At 44.1% G+C, this 18,483-nt stretch overlaps 2 protein-coding genes across 3 annotated transcripts in view; both read left to right on the forward strand.

The window, feature by feature from the left end:
• Positions 1–11,587, forward strand: part of ap2a1 (adaptor related protein complex 2 subunit alpha 1) — a 69,455-nt gene extending 57,868 nt beyond the window's left edge. For both annotated transcript variants that reach the window (XM_056288543.1, XM_056288545.1), the window contains 3 exons: positions 129–198; positions 464–598; positions 9,281–11,587. In XM_056288543.1, the coding sequence (XP_056144518.1) occupies positions 129–198; positions 464–598; positions 9,281–9,358 (283 nt within the window). In that variant the 3' untranslated portion in view covers positions 9,359–11,587. The remainder of the gene's footprint in view (positions 1–128; positions 199–463; positions 599–9,280) is intronic.
• Positions 11,588–12,751: 1,164 nt separating this feature from the next.
• si:ch211-195b15.8 (tyrosine-protein phosphatase vhp-1) lies at positions 12,752–16,000 on the forward strand. The gene is made up of 5 exons (XM_056288333.1): positions 12,752–12,981; positions 13,272–13,384; positions 13,604–13,763; positions 14,015–14,138; positions 14,266–16,000. The coding sequence occupies exons 2-5, from the start codon at positions 13,292–13,294 to the stop codon at positions 15,419–15,421; spliced, it is 1,533 nt and encodes a 510-aa protein (XP_056144308.1). The 5' UTR covers positions 12,752–12,981; positions 13,272–13,291; the 3' UTR covers positions 15,422–16,000.
• The last annotated feature ends 2,483 nt before the right edge of the window (positions 16,001–18,483 follow it).

Consider the following 18,483-nt stretch of genomic DNA (forward strand, 5'->3'; position numbering starts at 1 on the left):
AAATGTTTGCAGTTTTATCACACTGTATAACTCATTCATTGAGTGCTAGAAAGTTCAAACAACCACTGGAAAGAAAAAAGTGTTGAATTTACTACCTGAGGATAAAGTCAATTATCATCTCATCTTAGGCCCCAACAAGAAGCTCAAAAGATATTCAAGGCCAACCATGGCATGGACACAGAAGTACTTAAGGCCAAGGTATATTCACACACAACATTTAATCCATATTGTGCTACACCCTTATGCTGTCTTTAACTGTGTATCTCCTTTTACTTTTTCTCTCCATCCTTCCTTTCTCATTTTGCCTTTCATCCAAACTCTCTTAACTTCCCCTGCCTTCATTCCATTTTCTCTGTGTTTTCTCCAACCAATCACCATCTTTGCCGCTGCCCCCCATCTTGGCATTCCACTCATCCATCCACTGCTCTTTGTTATCCCTCTGTCCCTCTGTGTGTGTATGTAGTTGTTGGGTCTGGGTACGGCCCTGTTAGAAAATGTGGACCCCAATCCAGAGAATTACGTGTGTGCCGGAGTCATTCAGACCAAGGCCCAACAGGTGGGGTGCCTGCTCAGACTGGAGCCCAATGCGCAAGCTCAAGTAAGTAAATTTATGCATGTGCACACACACGCACATTCACACATACACACACACACATAGTTGGTCTGTCCTTGTCTGTCGTACTGCTGTCATAGCATCACTCACAGCTGTATATGTCTCTCTGTGTGCTGCTGCAATTCAAGCCGGGCGTGCAGGTAACTGTCTCCCCTATTCCTTTATTTACACACTCGCTCTCTCTCGCTCTTTTACATAATCTTCTTAAATGAAAGAAAAAAAGTTGTCTGTCTACATGGGTTGTCGTGGCTGCCTAGTCATACCTACCGTAGCTCCCAGTTGGCTTCATCCTTGCCCTTCTATCCCTGCTGAAGCTCTCCCCCTTGTTGATGGAGAAACTATGAACTGGAAAAGGGACATTCAACCTTTCTTCTCTTGTTTATTTGTCAAACAAGTTGTTGCTGCATAGCCTGGTGAGCCAGCTGATATTAAAATGTGAACACAGTTAGATGTGTGGACCTGCTGTTTGATACATGGCTAGGAATAATGCACACTTAGGGGTAAAAAAAAAAAAAAAAAACATGATTTTGAGGCTATTCATCAGAAGGGCTTCCATTCTTGATGCAAAAATAGCTGTCATGGGAGGCGCCCGGGTAGTGTAGCGGTCTATTCCGTTGCCTACCAACACAGGAGTTGCGGTTCGAATCCCCGTGTTACCTGCGGCTTGGTCGGGCGTCTCTTCAGACACAGTTGGCCGTGTCTGCGGGTGGGAAGCTGTATGTGAAGAGCAGGGTAATTGGCCAAGTACAATTGGGGAGAAAATGGGGGGGGGGGGGGATAGCTGTCATGTGCATATATGAAGCCCAGTCATTTGCGCCTGCTCCAAAGTGTTCAACACCCTTTCTTGGCAGTTACAGCGTGAATTCTAAATTAATTGGATTAGTTTTTTGTCAATGATTTACACACAATAACCCATGATTGTCAGTGGGGTTTTTCCACTCTTGTAGGGGAAAAAATGATCTTTAAATGAAAACAACTTTATGACATTGTTTGAAGTATTTAAACGTTTAAAACATATGCAGCCTTTTAAGTGTTTTGTTTGTCCATGATATCTCTATAGCCCAGCTGTGACAGATACGCTTCTATGATTTCCAGTGAACTCTTTTGTAGAATTGGAAAAATTATGGCAAAGCATTGATCTGTGGAAGTTTATTGCTCATGAGGACTATCCCTCTATCTGGCTTGGCTGATGTTAGACAAATCTGCAAAAACAAGGGGGCGGGTCCCCAAATTATAATGTGCCAAACTGATATAGACTTGGAATCACTGCCAGAAGTGCTTCCATAAAGTATTGAGACTGGGGCTGAATACTTGCATAAATGAGAGATATAGATATTCCTAATTATTAAAGACTCATTCTCATTCTAGTGACTTCGTTCATTCAAAAATCACTTGAAATACATCTTTAATGTGCAATAAATCAATGAGCCATGATTTTTACCTGCATTAACATTGAATGAATAGATTTTATGCTCCAACAATTACATTATATATTGCTGTACTCTTAAGAAGTTTGGCTTTGTCTATTTTCTCACCGCAGACATTTGATTGACAAGTTGACAGTAAGTCTAACTCTGAGATTGGGGGTAAATATCAACTTTGAAATACACTCATGTTTGGTGGCATTCTATTACAGCAACTTTAGAGAGGAGACAATAAAATATACACTCAGTGACCAGAAAAATAGAAATCCTGGCCATTCTGAATTGAGTGCTCCCTTCCCATTTCCATATATGTAACTAAATAAACAGGCCCATACAACAGCAATTCCGTTTCCACAATTGCTTTGCATGTGTATAGATCCCTGAAAATGAGCTTAAAGTGTGACATACTTTGAGTAAGGCATGATTGTGGGTGTTGAGCATCACCAAGACCATTAAGGTGCTGGGCTTTCCGAAGGCGGCAATCGCAAAGATATACAATGAATGGACCAGAACGCAAGAAAACCTCATCAAAACACTTACTATGTGGGAGACAGCCCTTAGTAGATGAATATGGGCAATGTCAGGTGGCTTGGGCCAGAACAAGCAACTACCAGTCCACAATATGACAGTTAACATTACAATACAATTGTGGGGTACAATGACCAAGTTCAGAACATGCAGTACATTGCACTCTTGCCCGTATGGGGTATAACTGCAGACAGCCATGCAGGGTACCTCTCCTGTCCATGGTAAAGCACCAAAGGTGTTTGCAGTGGGCTAAGAAACATCACCAATGGATTTTTGATGGCTGGAAAAAGGTTTTCTGACCAAATGAATCCTGATCCCAACTGCACCACAATGATGGTAGACTCAGGGTGTGGCATAAACATGAAGCGATGGACCCAGCGTGCATGATTACAATGGTCCATGGTGGTGGGGTAGCTGTAATGGCTTGGGGTGCATTCAGCTAGCATACACTGGGTCTATTAATACCAGGAGATTAACATCTTGATACCAGAGCATACCTTAATATTGTAGCAGACCAGGTTCATCCACTCAGCCATCATGTACCCCCAAGGGAATGGGTGCTTTCAACAACATAATGCTCCCTGTCATCATGCAAAAATCATCCAGGAGTGGTTTGAGTTGTGATTTTTGCCCTCTGTCTGGAAGGGCCTCGGGCAGATTACCAACTACAAACTGAAAGCCCCCCACTCCACTAATGACTTGCACCTGGCCAGTGATCTGAATGAGTACTATTGTCAATTTGAAAGCCAATCGGAACAATCCTGACACCATCCCTTGTGACTCTACCCGCTAGCTCCAGACCACCAGCTCCTCCTCCCCTGCCTGAGCAGGGGCCCAGGCCTTTTCATAACTGCCCACCTTGAAGGCCCCCTCCTCCCCTATCCCATTGACGACGACTCTTCTTCCTGGAAAGGGACGTTAACAAGACTGTTCTGCTCTACCAGACACTGTCTCTCCCTCCACCCTGAAGCACTGTACCGATCAGCTGTCCTAGGTTTTCACAGACATTTTTAACACCTCACTGGAGACATGCCATGTACCAGTCTGCTTCAAGACCTCCACCATCATCCCCGTCCCCAAAAAACCAAAGACCACAGGATTCAAATGACTACATACCTACCGCCCTAACCTCTGGTAATGAAGTCTTTTGAGTGCCTTGTACTGTCCCACCTTAAAACCATTACCACCCCACTCCTGGACCCCATATACTTTGCCTACAGAGCTAATAGGTCTGTAGACGATGCAATAAACATGGCACTCCACTTCATCTTCCAGCACCTGGACTCTGCAGGAACCTATGCCAGGATCTTGTTTGTGGATTTCAGCCCGCATTCAACACCATCCCAGATCTGCTGCTGGACAAGCTCTCCCAGTTGCACATGCCTGACTCCACCTCAGGTGGATCACCGACTTCCTATCTGACAGGAAGCAGCACGTGAAGCTGGAGAAACCCGTCTCTGACTCCCGGACCATCAGCACCGGTTCCCCTCAAAGCTGTGTCCTTCCCCCTCTACCCTTTCTCCTTAGTACAAACAGCTGCACCTTCACTCAGCAGTTAGTCAAGCTCCTTAAGTTTGCTGATGACACTACCCTCATTGGGCTCATCTCTGGTGGGGATAAATCAGCCTACAGGTGGAAACTTGACCACTTGGTGTCCTAGTGTGACCAAAACAACTTGGAGCTCAGCACTCTAAAGACAGTGGAGAGGGTTGTGGACTTCAGAAAGAACCCAGCCCCACCCGCCTCCATCACACTTGTGTGGCTCCCCAGTCGACACTGTGGAATCCTTCCTGGGCACCATCATCACCACAGACCTCAAGTGGGAGCTAAACATCAGCTCCCTCACTAAGAAGGCACAGCAGAGGTTGTTGAGCAGAGGTACAAATGCCCTTGGCAGTCCCTCTTAATCATGGCTCCAATTCAGAGAAGAAAACCCACAAAATAGAACCAGCGTTCTATTCCATTATTCCTAGCTGAGGTATTCAGGTGATGTGGCCGGCTTTGAACACTCTAAATTTTTCAAAGTAAACACTGCGGACACCGCGGGAACACTCAGCTAAGAGCATCCTGGGGGCGCCGAGAGGCAGGGGCTAGAACAAACGGTGGCTCACCTTGTGGCGGACCGTCCGCTCGATCCAGAGCTCCAACTACCTGTGGTAGCTGAAGAAGTTCAACCTGCCAAAGCCAATGATGGTGTACTTTTATACCGCCATCACTGAATCCACCCTCACCTCCATCACTCTCTGGTACGCTGCTGCCACTGCCAAGGGCAGACTGAAGCGTACCATTCGCTCTGCTGAGCAGGTGATTGGTTGCAACCTGCTATCCCTCCAGGACCTGTACACCTCAAGGACACCAAGGCGAGCAGGAAAGATCATGGTCGACCCTTTCCACCCAGGCCATGGTCTCTTCAAAACACTCCTCTGGAAAGAGACTAAGGTCTATAAAAACCAGACACCCACAGATATTGATACTGCCCCCAACCCACCCCCTTTGACTCCCCCTCTCCACACCATGACATGACATAAACCTATACACATTTACATGCACAAACACAGTGTAATATGTCTATTTGCCCTACTGTGCCCTCTGTACATGGACACTGCACAAAAGCCCGTACTACTCTTATTCTACAACAGCTTCTCATTCTGTGAATTACTTATTCAAAATTCTCATTTAACATTTTGTTAATAGAGTACTTGCCATATTCCCAGTGTTTCCCCATTTTTGCACCTTATTGCACCCATTTTTTATTTTTATTTTATTTTATCTTGTATATATATTTTACTATATTATTCTTTTAACTTTTACCTCACTGTTTGCTGTTAATTTTCCCTCTTGCACCAACATACCAATTCAAATTCCTTGTATGTTCTTGAACTACTTGGCAATAAATATGATTCTGATTCTGATAGAGGAACATTCAGATGAAATGACGTTAATGACCTGGCCACCATAATCCCCTAATATCAATCCCATTGAACAGTTTTGGGATGAGCTCGAATGCAGCATCCATAGAAGGGAGTATTCACCCATCAACCTTGGGTAGTTGCATGAAGCACTGATGGTCAGTTTTAATGCCACCCATGGTCAGTTTTAACTCCAGGATGCTACAGGACCCTTGTTGAGTCACTGCCATTACGTGTGGCAGCTTTTATTAGGGGCAAAGATGGTTCAGTGTGGTACTGAACAAGGGCTTGTATTTTTCCGGTCACTGAGTGATGTAACTTATGTTGGCTGGCGGACCATGTCATGTAGCAACAAACTGTATAGATGACAGCGTTTGCTAATTGTCAGTCCATAAATGAACACAGTTGTAGGCTGAGCTTTGTAAGATTCAAAGATACATTTCATTTCATAAATGAAAACCATACAAGCTGAGCTTTGAAAGAGTCAAAGTTAACTTGCTGCAAATTAAGTATAGCTGTCTTACCAAGTGTTGGTCATTATCATTATAGTTGATTGAAGGAATGGCATCAAGTGTCAACTTAATACTTGATGAATCTTGTGTACTATTGAGAATGCGGTCCTTCTTGAAATGGCCTTGCAAATAAATGCATTATTTGGCTCAAACAATAGTGTTTTCCAATGAAAGCTATACACACATTCTGTAAGTTTTCCTCTTTGGGGATTTTGTTTAAACTGTAATTAATTTGTTAATATATGGTATTTTTGTACATTTGATCAGTTTAATCACTTTTATTCCGTTGTGAATACAGGCTGCCATGACACAAAATGTGGAAAAACTCAAGACGTTGCATACTCTTGGAAGGCACTATGCATCAATTGACAATACCCAACACATTGAAAGGCCTGCTGTTTGTCCCCCACCCCCCTTAATTTCCCCCCCAAATTAAAAGTAATGGGTGTAGAAGTTAGAACATTTAATAGCAAGCTTCAGTAGTTTGGCACAAGGAAGTGAGTAGGAAAGTAAAACATAGCAGGCTTAGCCCAGAGATATTTGTTTGTTTTGTAGAGATGTCAGACTACACCATTTAAAGATTCCCAAGGGGATATCAATATCTAACTAAAATTAGCTTCACATATTTAAAGAGAAAAAAATATCCATCCATCCATTATCCGAACCGCTTATCCTGCTCTCAGGGTCGCGGGGGGTGCTGGAGCCTATTCCAGCAGTCATTGGGCGGCAGGCAGGGAGACACCCTGGACAGGCTGCCAGGCATGCTTTAAAATGTTTATTTTTGGAGATCAATGAGATTAACAACATGGCTCAGTTTAAGTGGTTTTTTGTAATTAGGCCACTAGTCAGTTTCATTTCAGCAATCTCAGGCGCCTGGTCTAACTAGTTCCCTTAAAATGCCATAGTAGGAAGAATTGTTGTAGCGTTAGCCCTGCTTGTCTACTTTTTGCAAGACCATGATATCGTACAAATTGCACATATATACATTTTTGTAATGGACATTCTAGTGGCTGAGTCAAACTTTTGACCTTTCACCAAACGTTGGTAAAACCGCTCTAACTTGGTAGCCAAGGTCAAACTATGGGGTCGGGTTGCACATTGTTGGGTTTTGCAAATAACATATGTTTTTAAGGTAAGTGGCAGGGGAACAAAATTAAGGGTAGTGCCAACATAATCTAAGATTGCATTAGCTACAACATTTTCTTAATTTACACACCATCATGTTGCCTCTTATGTCTGAAAACAACAGTATCAGATAGGCTCCCCAAGCAACGATAACTATCACCAAATGAAGAGCAAATTAACCAATTGTAAAAACCCCTTAAATTCAAAAGTGAGGTTTCACTTTCATGAAGTGTGAGCGTTCCTTTTTCATTTCTGCTTAATCTCTCTGAGAAATGAAGTCCTGTCTTGCAGCTGAACCAAATTCGAGATTTAATATCAAATTTTAAAGCTATATCAGAAGTTTCAGCTTTTCCAAATCACTAGCCATTTAACAAATGTCATGGTACACATGCTAAATTTGTCTTTTTTTCCTTTCTTTTTTAAGAAGGTTCTCTGTCATTAGTATGTATCCCAAAATTTTAAATTCCATTGTACCTAGTATCTTTCTGTCCCACAAAATCTGTCAGTAATCTCCCCCCATTACATCACCACTCTTGTTTTGTTGTACTTTATTTCCTTTTTTGTTTGATGTTGCCCAACCTAGGATAGCATATAAAGGAGAGTTCCCACTTTCTTTTACCTTTAATTTTCTCCCGTCTCTACCGTTTGCTTTCCATCTGTTGATGTCTTGATGCATGCTCAATAATCCAGGTAAGGAAATCCCAGAAAGTTGAATCAGTTCATGTGGAACGTGGACACCACGTTTATTAGGAGAAACTTTTCATCATTTTTAAAAAAAAATTTTTTTAAGGGAGTTGTTCCTTATCTGATATGATGCGAGGGTCTAAGGACAGGATGTTGTATTGCTATAAAGCCCACTGAGGCAAATTTGTAATATGTGATAATGGGCTATACAAATAAAACTGACTTGACTTCTTTAGTCTCAGCTGATTGCAGGTATCCCCCCCCCCCATAAACAATACAGTGGCATAACGACGGAACCAACGATCAGTTTCATATGCAAATTGTTGTGGCCGTTAACTAGAGTTACAATGGCCATGTGTACTATTCACAGAGGATTGGAGAATAGTTGCAATCATAAATCGTACCATTATAAGATTGTGACAGATGTACTCTTAGCGTGCCCCCCTCGATTCAGGGATGGTCATTCCCTCTTCACGTAGATGGCCTCTTTGACTCCCCATTCAAACCAGCATTCCTCCCTATCAAGGAGGTGCACTTCCTCATCCTTGAAAGAGCTGCTTAGACAACAGCTGTTTAAGCGTAAACCAGTGGGGATTCCATATGTGGCAGGAGTGTTGGAGCAGTTGAGACACGTGTTTTCTAAACACCGCGTCTCAGTTGCTTTCAAACCCCAAAACACGCTGCGCCAGAAATTGGTCAACCCCAAGGATCGGGTCCCCCGGTACAAACGGAGCAATATAGTGCACGCTGTTAAGTGCCGGGAGGATTGCTGTCATTTATACATCGGGGAAATCAAACAGATGCTGGCCAAAAGGATGGCACAACACAGAAAAGCTAACATGTCAGGCCAGGACTCAACAGTCTACATCCATCTACAGGCCAGTGGCCCCTCTTTCAAGGATGAGGATGTGCACATCCATGGCAGGAATGCTGGTTTGAATGGGGAGTCAGAGGCCATCTATGTGAAGAAGGAACGACCATCCCTGAACTGGGGGGGGCACATCTTTCGCCATTTTACAGTGCTGTGAACTATTCTGCAATCCTCAGTGAATAGTACACATTGCCATTATAACTCGTTAATGGCCACAGCAATTTGGATATGAAACTGATCGTTGGTTTGGATCTTTATGCCACTGCATAGTTTATGGGGGGCGGGGGGGTACCTGCAGTTAGTTGAGTCTGAAGAGGTCACTTATATGAGAGATGAAACTTTTCTCCCAATACATATTGTGTCCAGATGAGCCGATTAAGCTTTCTGGGATTTCCATCTGTTAATGTTTTATGTCATATTTTTGTGTAAATCCTGCTGGTGTACATTATAACAGGGTGGTAGGAGTCTTGCACAAATAAGGAGAAAAAACTGAAGCTGGAGTTCTCCATTAGGGAGCAACCTTATGTAAACACATTGTGACTCTGCTTTATGGTAAGGGGCCTGCTTGCTCCCTCAGTAACCAATGACCTCCGTCTCTTCTCTCTGTCCCATAGATGTATCGTCTGACACTGCGTTGCAGTAAGGATACCGTCTCAAGGCGTCTGTGTGAGCTACTGGCGCAACAGTTCTAGAGTCGGGGGGGGGGGCCACCACCCCGTATCATGCGCCCAGACCATCATGCTCGCTACCCCCTCCCCAACAAAGAAACTACCAAGACCAGCGTTTCAAAGTTTCACAACCCTTCACCCCCCCTCCCCCATCCGCCATCTGTCCCCTACCCCCAACAGAGAATCTATGAGTACAAAACAGAAAAAAGGTGTAACCTACATAAGGGAAAAAGCAGCCGTCACTAGCTGTAACGGCCATATTATTGTCTTTATTATTGTCACAAATTGATTCCAGTTCTACTTATTATTCCTGTTTATTATCCTTGGCGCTCTAATTCTTGTTTTTATTGGTGTTTACCTGTGTATGTGGCGTGTATGGACATGACTGTGTGCGTGTGTTCCCAGAGTTGTGCTGGTATGTCCCATTCTGCTCCGTCCTGCCAGTCCTGTCCAAGCCCCGAGTGCACCTGTAGTTGAAATGACAGCTAGCGTGTGTCTACCTGTGCGTGTGTCCACAAACATTTTAGACAAGGGGGTACATTGGGGGATATTTCGCTTATCAGTCATAGATAATTTCATATGAGCAACCATTCCTTGAAGACAAATGGGAGAACCCGCTCTTCAAACTAGCTTTTGCACACACACACACAAGCTTGTTACGAATACATGCCCAAACTTTGCTTTTGGCCATTTTATTTTGCATGCTGGTTAATGTTGGACAGGGTGTCAAAACAAAATCACACTAATAAAGTCAAGATTTCCAGGGTCCATGCTTCACACCCGAACCCCCTGCCTATTATCCATCTTATTCTGACCTATTAGCAAGGAATTCCCAAACCCTACATTCCCAGTCTCCTACTCTATTCCAGTGGAAATGGCCAGTGCACTTTAAACGGTTTTGGGAGACTTCTCTAACCCGTGGCACCCTCATTACTCCACCTACGCCCCACAGGTATATACAGTACTTTATATAGAAACAAATAATTCTACTCTTGTTTGTAAAATGCTATGGAATCTTGTAATTAAGTAGCCTTCTTGTCTTATGTTTTGATTACTTGTGTTTTTGTTTTTTTTTTCATAGTGGGTTTATGATATGTCATTGATGTGTTTCTACATGTCATCATTGTATCTTTTTTTTTTGCTCTCTGGGACAATTCCATCAGGCTTTTTTTTTATTGTGTTTCAGATTAGGGCCAGCAACAAGTGCACCCATTTACTGGGTAGGCATTGACTATTGAACAATGGCGTGGGGAGTGGAAGAGAGCGCTCATTAAGCATTGTAGCAGGGTAACTAGCCACGTTTACAGTGTTAAAACAGGAATAAGTGAAGCCAGTTTTGTGTTGCTCCAAGCTCTTCAGGACAATTTATAACACATGTAGCCTAATTGGGCGGGAAGTGGTAAAATGCCGTTTGACCACACCAAAGTCTCGGGAGGCCCTCTGACCTCGTAGTGATATCAGGTTTTGTGACTGACCACTGTGTGTTTGGAAATATCCGAAGAGAGCGTGGAGTCCACCTATTTAGAGTTCAGGCAGAAATGTGTTATTTGCCCTTGGATACCTAGTACATGAGAAGTAGCCAACAAATAGTTGCAGTGTTCACTTACATATTGATTGTGCTGAAGGTTAAGAGAGAGGTCTGACATTAATACCATTAAATGTGACCTTTCTCTTTTTTTTTGTAATTGTGCGTTGTCACACAAATAAAGATACGTAAGAACATTACAATTTGCAGCAAAGCGAGCCATTGTCCTCTAAAACCTAGCTTTTTATGCATGTACCCTGCAGCACTTATTTTCGTCTACATTTCAGACAGGTTTACGGCTGATTTAAAATCGTTTCCCTTCAAGCACGAACACCCATGCTCGCTCACTCAAATACAGAGAGAAAGAAGGATGACCAATGTGACACTGTCAGTTGCAACTACAGGGGACTCTCGTTTGGGGTGGGCATTGCGTGATTGTTGATGTAACGGATTTGGAAAAGTTAAGATATGACGTTTAAAACGTGGTCATAGAAGTTCAACAGGTATCGCATCCTGCGTCGCTCAGTGGCATTTACAGGACAATGATCATTGTAGTGGAACATGTAGTCATTGTCATTGTGTGTGCGTGCGTGCGTGTGCGTCCATGCAGTATCCGCTAGCTATTGCAGCCCCGTGTATCGGTGTTAAAAGAAAACCCTGTCAAATACCTGTGTTAGATTTGAGATTTACTCTGTACTGAATAATGTGAAAGTAAAACTATGCCATATACTCAACACAACGCCTATTGTCATTCATGTGCAAAAACTGCGCGTAAAGTGTGACTGGGAAGTGTTCAGGACCATACTTATTGGGCCCCACCTCTCACCAACTTCTTCCATCCAAGGAGGAGCAGGACGGTACTCGGCATCAAAGTACAATTATTGCAAGTACCACCATTATCTAATAATATGCTTTAATTTCTAGATGCACAACACTCAACATGAAGTTGACAAGGCAGAAGATAACAGGCATGGAATACTCTGCGAGCCGTGACAAAAATAAATTGTGTGAATGGCGTGGTTATTGCTGTGTTTGGGTTATACGATGAGGGGGTTATGTCAGCCTGGTCCTCCGTCCAGCATCCTCATCCATCTCCTCGGGGGGGGGGGGAGTTCTCCTGGGGCAGGAGCTGCGCATATAGCCCCCCCCCCCCATAGGCACAGTTCACCGGGGACGAGCTACGTCATCAAACAGCCGAGACTAACGGTATATGAATTGTATTTTTATCGATTTCATAACTAATCTGTAGGAGCAAAACTATTTTTAACGATGCAGTTTAACTGGGACAAACGATGAAGGTGGCAAACGTCTACAATGACGCATATCGGTTATGCCGATGACAGGCTGCAGAGCAACTGGGCTCAGCATATTCAGGGACCACAAACCACGATGAGCAATGCGCGAAAAAAGACCACAAGTCCACCTCAGCGCTTCCCGGGGGGGGGGGTCAGAGGGAAACGGAAGACTGCGTCCGTCCATTCTTCCGTCGGTCCAGCTCGTCACAACGACGTGGTCGTTGTCTAGATGGTAACCCTGGATTTGTGAAACTCTCGCGGGATTTGTACCCTAACCTAGCCTCAATCCAACCTTGACCTAACGCGCACCTTTGCGCATGTGCGAGAGTTTTCGCAAATCTGGGGTTACCATCGAGACACGAGCCGACCAGGCGGACGGATGGAAGAGTGTTCGCGTCTGCGCCTGTCCGTGTTCGCCGCGGACGCCGATTGGCTGAAAATGACATCACTTTAGTAAAGCGCTATTCTTAGTGTGCAGAGAGAGAGAGAGAGAGAGAGAGAGAGAGAGAGAGAGAGAGAGAGAGAGAGAGAGAGAGAGAGAGAGAGAGCATTACATCATCGTGTTCAGGTACAGGCAGACAACAACGAGACATCCGACACAGTCGCGGAGAGGACAGGCCAGAGGGAGGGAGTAGACGGAACAAACGGTGTCGGTCTCTATTTTTCAACTATTATTTAGCCGCAGAAGTGATTTGTTTTTTTCCTCCCCCCTTTGCTTTAATTCCGGAACGATTGCTCTGAGCCATTTTTGTTCGACCCTGCTGCAAAAGCCTTTATAGTGCATACTTACCAGCTGTTTTTTTTAATCAAAAAGGAGAATTTCCACTGTGAGTATAACCTAAAATTTCCATTTTATGATGTTGAACTTCCTCGTAAACCGATATAATTTGTGCACACTAATAAGTTGCATGACAGCGTCTCTCTGCAATAACCCATGACTGTTGCATCCGTTATAATGACCATGTACCTAATAAGCAGCTTCGTAAATCCATCATTAGACGTCTGTGCTCTTAAACTGACGTTGAGGTTTAACATTATTTGAAGTTGTCAAAATATGCGGTTTTAAAAAAAAGTATCAGCAAGCATTAAAACTACCAAGTTTATTTCCCTGCGTCAGAGAGAGAGGGGGGGGGAGAGATGGTTTTCTACAAAGAGAGAGACAACGAGCGGCCGCCACTTTCTCGCCTTCTGCCGCATCTCTATCTGGGCGCTGAGAGCGACGTCACGCAGGTATGTGGTCCTTTTTTACTTGGACAGCATCTCATCATCTTTAATCAGCTTCACCAAAATGAACAAGAAATAAACATAACTAGAAAAGGTCTTAACACGTACCTTACACGTACCCCCCCCCGCCCCGAGAACCGGGGAACATCACAAAAGATTTTCCAGAAAAAAAATAAAATGCACATGCCCGGTGTGTCTTACCTCACTTTCCTGTGTGGAAAGCAGGACTGTCTCAGTGCCCAGGGCATCTCCCATGTGCTGAGTGTGAGCCGCTGCAGCCCGCAGCCCACCTTCCTGCCCTGCTCCCAGTATCTGCGCATCCCCATTGACGACTCCCTCCGAGACGACCTGCTGCCCTGGATCCCGGAGGCGCTGCGCTTCATTGGTAAGGACACCGGACCTGCACAATCTTGAGGGTTGTGTGCACAGAATCTACACATGTGTTTTTGTGTGATGCTTTGCATACACACATTTTAAATACTGAGTCATCAATCGACTCCAATGACGAATACACAAGAATTTGGTTTTTACATTTGCCTGTTTGCTATGCATAGTTCTGATTATGAAAGACGAACGTGACCTAATTTCTCTCTCGCGCTCTCTCTCTGTCTGTCTCTCGCTTTCTCGCTCTCTTAGATGGTGCCATGTCCTCTGGTGGTTCAGTGCTGGTTCATTGTGCTGCAGGAATCTCCCGCTCCCCTGCTCTGGCTGTGGCTTACATTATGTATAGTTTGGGATTGGACCTTGACCATGCATACCGGTGTGTGTGTGTGTGTCTGTGTGTGTGTAAGATTATCAACGTGATCAGCTTGCCTTCCATTACATAGGCATGGAGCATGGTGCTGATGAAATTAAAACTAACCAAATCCTGTTTCTCCCTCTTACAGATTTGTGAAAGAGCGAAGGCCCTCCATTTCACCAAATTTCAACTTCCTGGGTCAGCTGCAGCACTTTGAAGGCAGTCTCAGTCAAAAAGCCTCAGACGGGAGCCTTGTCATCCAGCCGCTCAAACCTCTGGATGCACACCAGCCATGGGAAATGAACAACACCAACCATAGCTCCAAAGACCTGCTGACCGCCAGTCACGGCATTAAGTATCAGGGCAACTGTGTTCCCAGTGACTCTGCAGTGGCTGAGGAAGAGCGCAGTGAGAATTTCTCCAACACAGATAAAGAGGTGCAGGAATATTCCCATTCCGGTAAAATGGTGAAAACTCCGCATTTGTCAGGAAACCTGCAGCAGGAGCTGAGAAATTCTCTGCAGCTGACGCTTTCACTCTCTGGGAAACTTCGGAGCCTCAACCTCACACCTAACCAAAACCAATGGGAAGTCCAAACGCCATTTGATACTCCAACCCCAAGTCCCTGTGAGCCAGCTAAACCACCACTAAAGCCCACTCAGCTACGACTCCCAAATAGCCATACATCGTTGTCAGAGAAACGCAAAAGCCTCACCCTTTCCTTGTCCCCCCTGGGAGCCACTACACCCACCTACCATCAGTCGACCCCCAAAGGCGACAACAGCACAGCTGCTGGCCGGCACCCACAGTGCACAGGTACTTCCAAAACTGTCCACAAGAGGGAGGTGGGAGTAGAGCTCGAGGCAAACGGGTGTAGCAGTAAACCATTAGCTGACAATGTCAACTCTACCCGGGCAAGGGCGAAGCAGAGAGAGCGGAGTTCATCTCGCACTAAGTATGCCAGGCCCACGGAGGGGAGAGCTCAGGGGAAGAAAGCCACCAGCAGGCCTACAACAGTGGAAAAAAGTGACGCTAAATTGGCTCAAAACACGTACAGGGATCTGAGCAGAGGCAAGGAAAGCAGGCAGCATAGCACGGTGGTGGACCACCAGCCAGTGACGGAGGTCAAAGTAGCACCATCTGTCACGGAGTCTGAGGAGAACCTGATTGAGGACCATGGCCTGCTGTCCCCTCTCAACCTGACCATGAACAAACTTCTGGGCTGGGGAGAGAGGATGCTGCTGGGGGTGCTGCTGAGCCCTCGCATCAAAATGGGACAGGCTGCTTTGCCATACAGATGTTGATGAGGGAAGATTTCACTGCTGATAACTTAGGAATAGGAGGATACGAGATATTTTGAGTGGAATAGTCAAAGAAATTGCCAGTGTTGGTGAGAATTGTGGAAAAGGTTTGCGGAGCCACTGTTCAGGATGGGGATATTGTGCGTGTGTGTGTGGGTGGGTGGGTGTGTGTTTGCATGTTGAATGGGTGAGGCCCATCAAATGTACTGAACTGCATGTATATTACACATCTGTCCATTACATGTCATTTTTATTATGATTGTGATGATGATGATGATTATTATTTGCTCATCAGGAGCTCTGAAGGATCACTTTGTGCAATTCTGTTTTATTTATTGATTTATTCTTGATGAGAATGAGAACCACACATTTACGCGTTTGATGATGGGGGAGAGTATGCCTCCAAAACAAATGCATCAATATTTTTGAACATTTTGATTACCCGTCTATTTAATGATATTTGTCATGTGTTTTGGTTTCTTGTTATTTATAAGATGAAGATATTTTGGAAGGTAATATTTTGACACTAAGACTTGTAATGAAAAGTGTTCATTAAAAATGATGTTTTAATCTGCTCTCATCTTGCTTTTATCACTCAACTTGCTTTTCACCAGGCCTATTTGAGTCTTAACTGTTGTCATGAGTTTTTGACCAATCCCTCAAAGGAGACTCTCTTTGCCACAATTAGCACAGTTTGGTTTCCCGAATGAATCTGGACTATAGATCACAGGGTGTAGTGTCCTGGTCAAACTAAATGCTTCCATACACACACAAAGATATGGAGAAAAAAGACTGCTGCATGACATTTTGCAAAAATCCCAGAGTGATTCATGCAAGTGCATGTCTATCTTTTAATAAGAAAATGCTGAGCTGTTGCATTTGAGCCAAATATGGTGTCCCTTTGCAGTGTCCATCTCCAAAGAAATTGTCTTTTCATTTTTTTATCCACTTTATTACTTTTCTCTTTACTTGCAAAGCACGTGAAACTGTTCCATGGTGCCACGAATGGTTCAAACCCCTTAGACTGTGGCCTAATTTTACTTGCTTGTGTAATACAATTCAGACCATATTTGTTCAAAACGTACAATTTAATCATATCCCTTTTTTATTAATAGATAATATTTTAATGCATGAGATGTCAAACATTGACACGATATCACGTGGCCTTATGGACACCTATGATGGAGAACCATTTCATTATCCGAACCGCTTATCCTGCTCTCAGGGTCACGGGGATGCTGGAGCCTATCCCAGCAGTCATTGGGCAGCAGACGGGGAGACCCTGTGGACAGGCCGCCAGGCTATCTCACACACACACACATTCACACCTAGGGAACAATTTAGTATGGCCGATTCACCTGACCTACATGTCTTTGGACTGTGGGAGAAAACTGGAGCACCTGGAGGAAACCCATGCAGATGGGGAGAACATGCAAACTCCACGCGACCCCCCAAGGTTGGGCTACCCCAGGGCTCGAACCCAGGACCTTCTTACTGTGAGGCGACTGCGCTAACCACTACACCACCGTGCTACCTCCAAATGTTAGCTTTTACAAGTAAATTCTATCCAAAAGACAGAACTGTTAAGCGCTCATGACTGATGAGCATATTTTGAATACTGCAAGGAAATAAGTAGGCTACTTTAACTAAGCTGGTGATCAGCTAACAGCACTCCATTGCTGTACAGTTTATGAGGGGCTCGTGTCACCAATGCCGTTTTTCTAGACACAGCAAAAAACCATGCATAACAGACAGGCAGCCATCAGCGGGTGGAGGCACAAGTTCAAAACACATCTATGCTGGATTCAAGCTCCCAAGACTTTGGTTCGGTTTTTAGAGCAGTTATACTTGTACTTGATATTTACAAATGTGTAAAATAACACTTGAAAAAAGAAACCCAAGTCTGGATCAGTGTAAAATATCAATTCTGCAAATCACTGCATTATTATTTTATCATTACACCTGACATACACATGCAACCTTACACGTTACTCTCCATCTATGCTAAAGGACATTTGACAAGACATTTCACACATTAGTGTGATCATCCTGAATGGATGGTCACACTGATCACTTAGACTGCTGCCAACGTATTTCACATTCATCTTCCCTTTAATAAACTCTTAGTTATTTCATAGAAAATGTTCCTTCTGAAAAATCTGTAGTTGAAATTGGCCATGGTCTTAAAAGAAACCCGCAGCGTAATTTCATATCCGTCAGTAACGGGAAGGAAATATTTATCCCGATCCGTTTGTGAGTTTCAACCTTCCGACAAGGTCAAGGTCACAGTGCCAAATGAAAGTCCACGTGGACCTTACTATCCGTCAATAATAGAAATTAAGCGGCACGTCTGCCGCTATTTTTGAGTTGAACTGGAAAGTATGTAACGTTGATTGATGACCTTGCTCGACCCCAGTGACCTTCAAAACGATGCCTTTTTTATGACAGAATTATATCTTAGAAATGAAAATCTAATTTGGTCCCTGTTTGAAAATAAACAGGACAATTTTGATAATGAAATGGGGGGGGGGGGATTTCCACTTTTTTGTGACCTAAAATGTCCTTGACCCAGTTTTGTCCCAAATTAAATGGGAACCTTCTGGGGTGGCATCCCTCGCCATCGTCTTTGTTTCATCAGAGCTGATTGTTCTGCTGTTGCTAACACACAAAAACACAAACAGAAACAAGCGGGGATCAAAAACATGACCCCATCTCAGGAGTCGGGTTAATGCTGTTCGTTATTTATTCTGTTACGTTGGAGGACTGAGTAGAAATCTGGATCTGTTTTACATTAAGAGTCTGATTCTATGCATTTATAGATATTTGGTCTAGCTAATATATGAACAGACGTGATGCATATTCAAGCTGAAACCTTAATAAATAGTCATTTTATCCGTCTGTGACAGGGTGTTAGGTCACACAGGCCCTCTACTAACTGGCCTCTGTACCACGGCTGGAGTCTCGTTGTACAGCTGTGGAAACACCGGTGCAGCGGGAAACAGGTACGTGTGAAACAAATATTAAAATGGGATAATGATGTGGCCGTGCTTCTGTTGGACAGACAA

This window comes from Lampris incognitus, chromosome 10, assembly GCF_029633865.1.
Source record: "Lampris incognitus isolate fLamInc1 chromosome 10, fLamInc1.hap2, whole genome shotgun sequence".
NCBI classification, from domain to species: domain Eukaryota; kingdom Metazoa; phylum Chordata; class Actinopteri; order Lampriformes; family Lampridae; genus Lampris; species Lampris incognitus.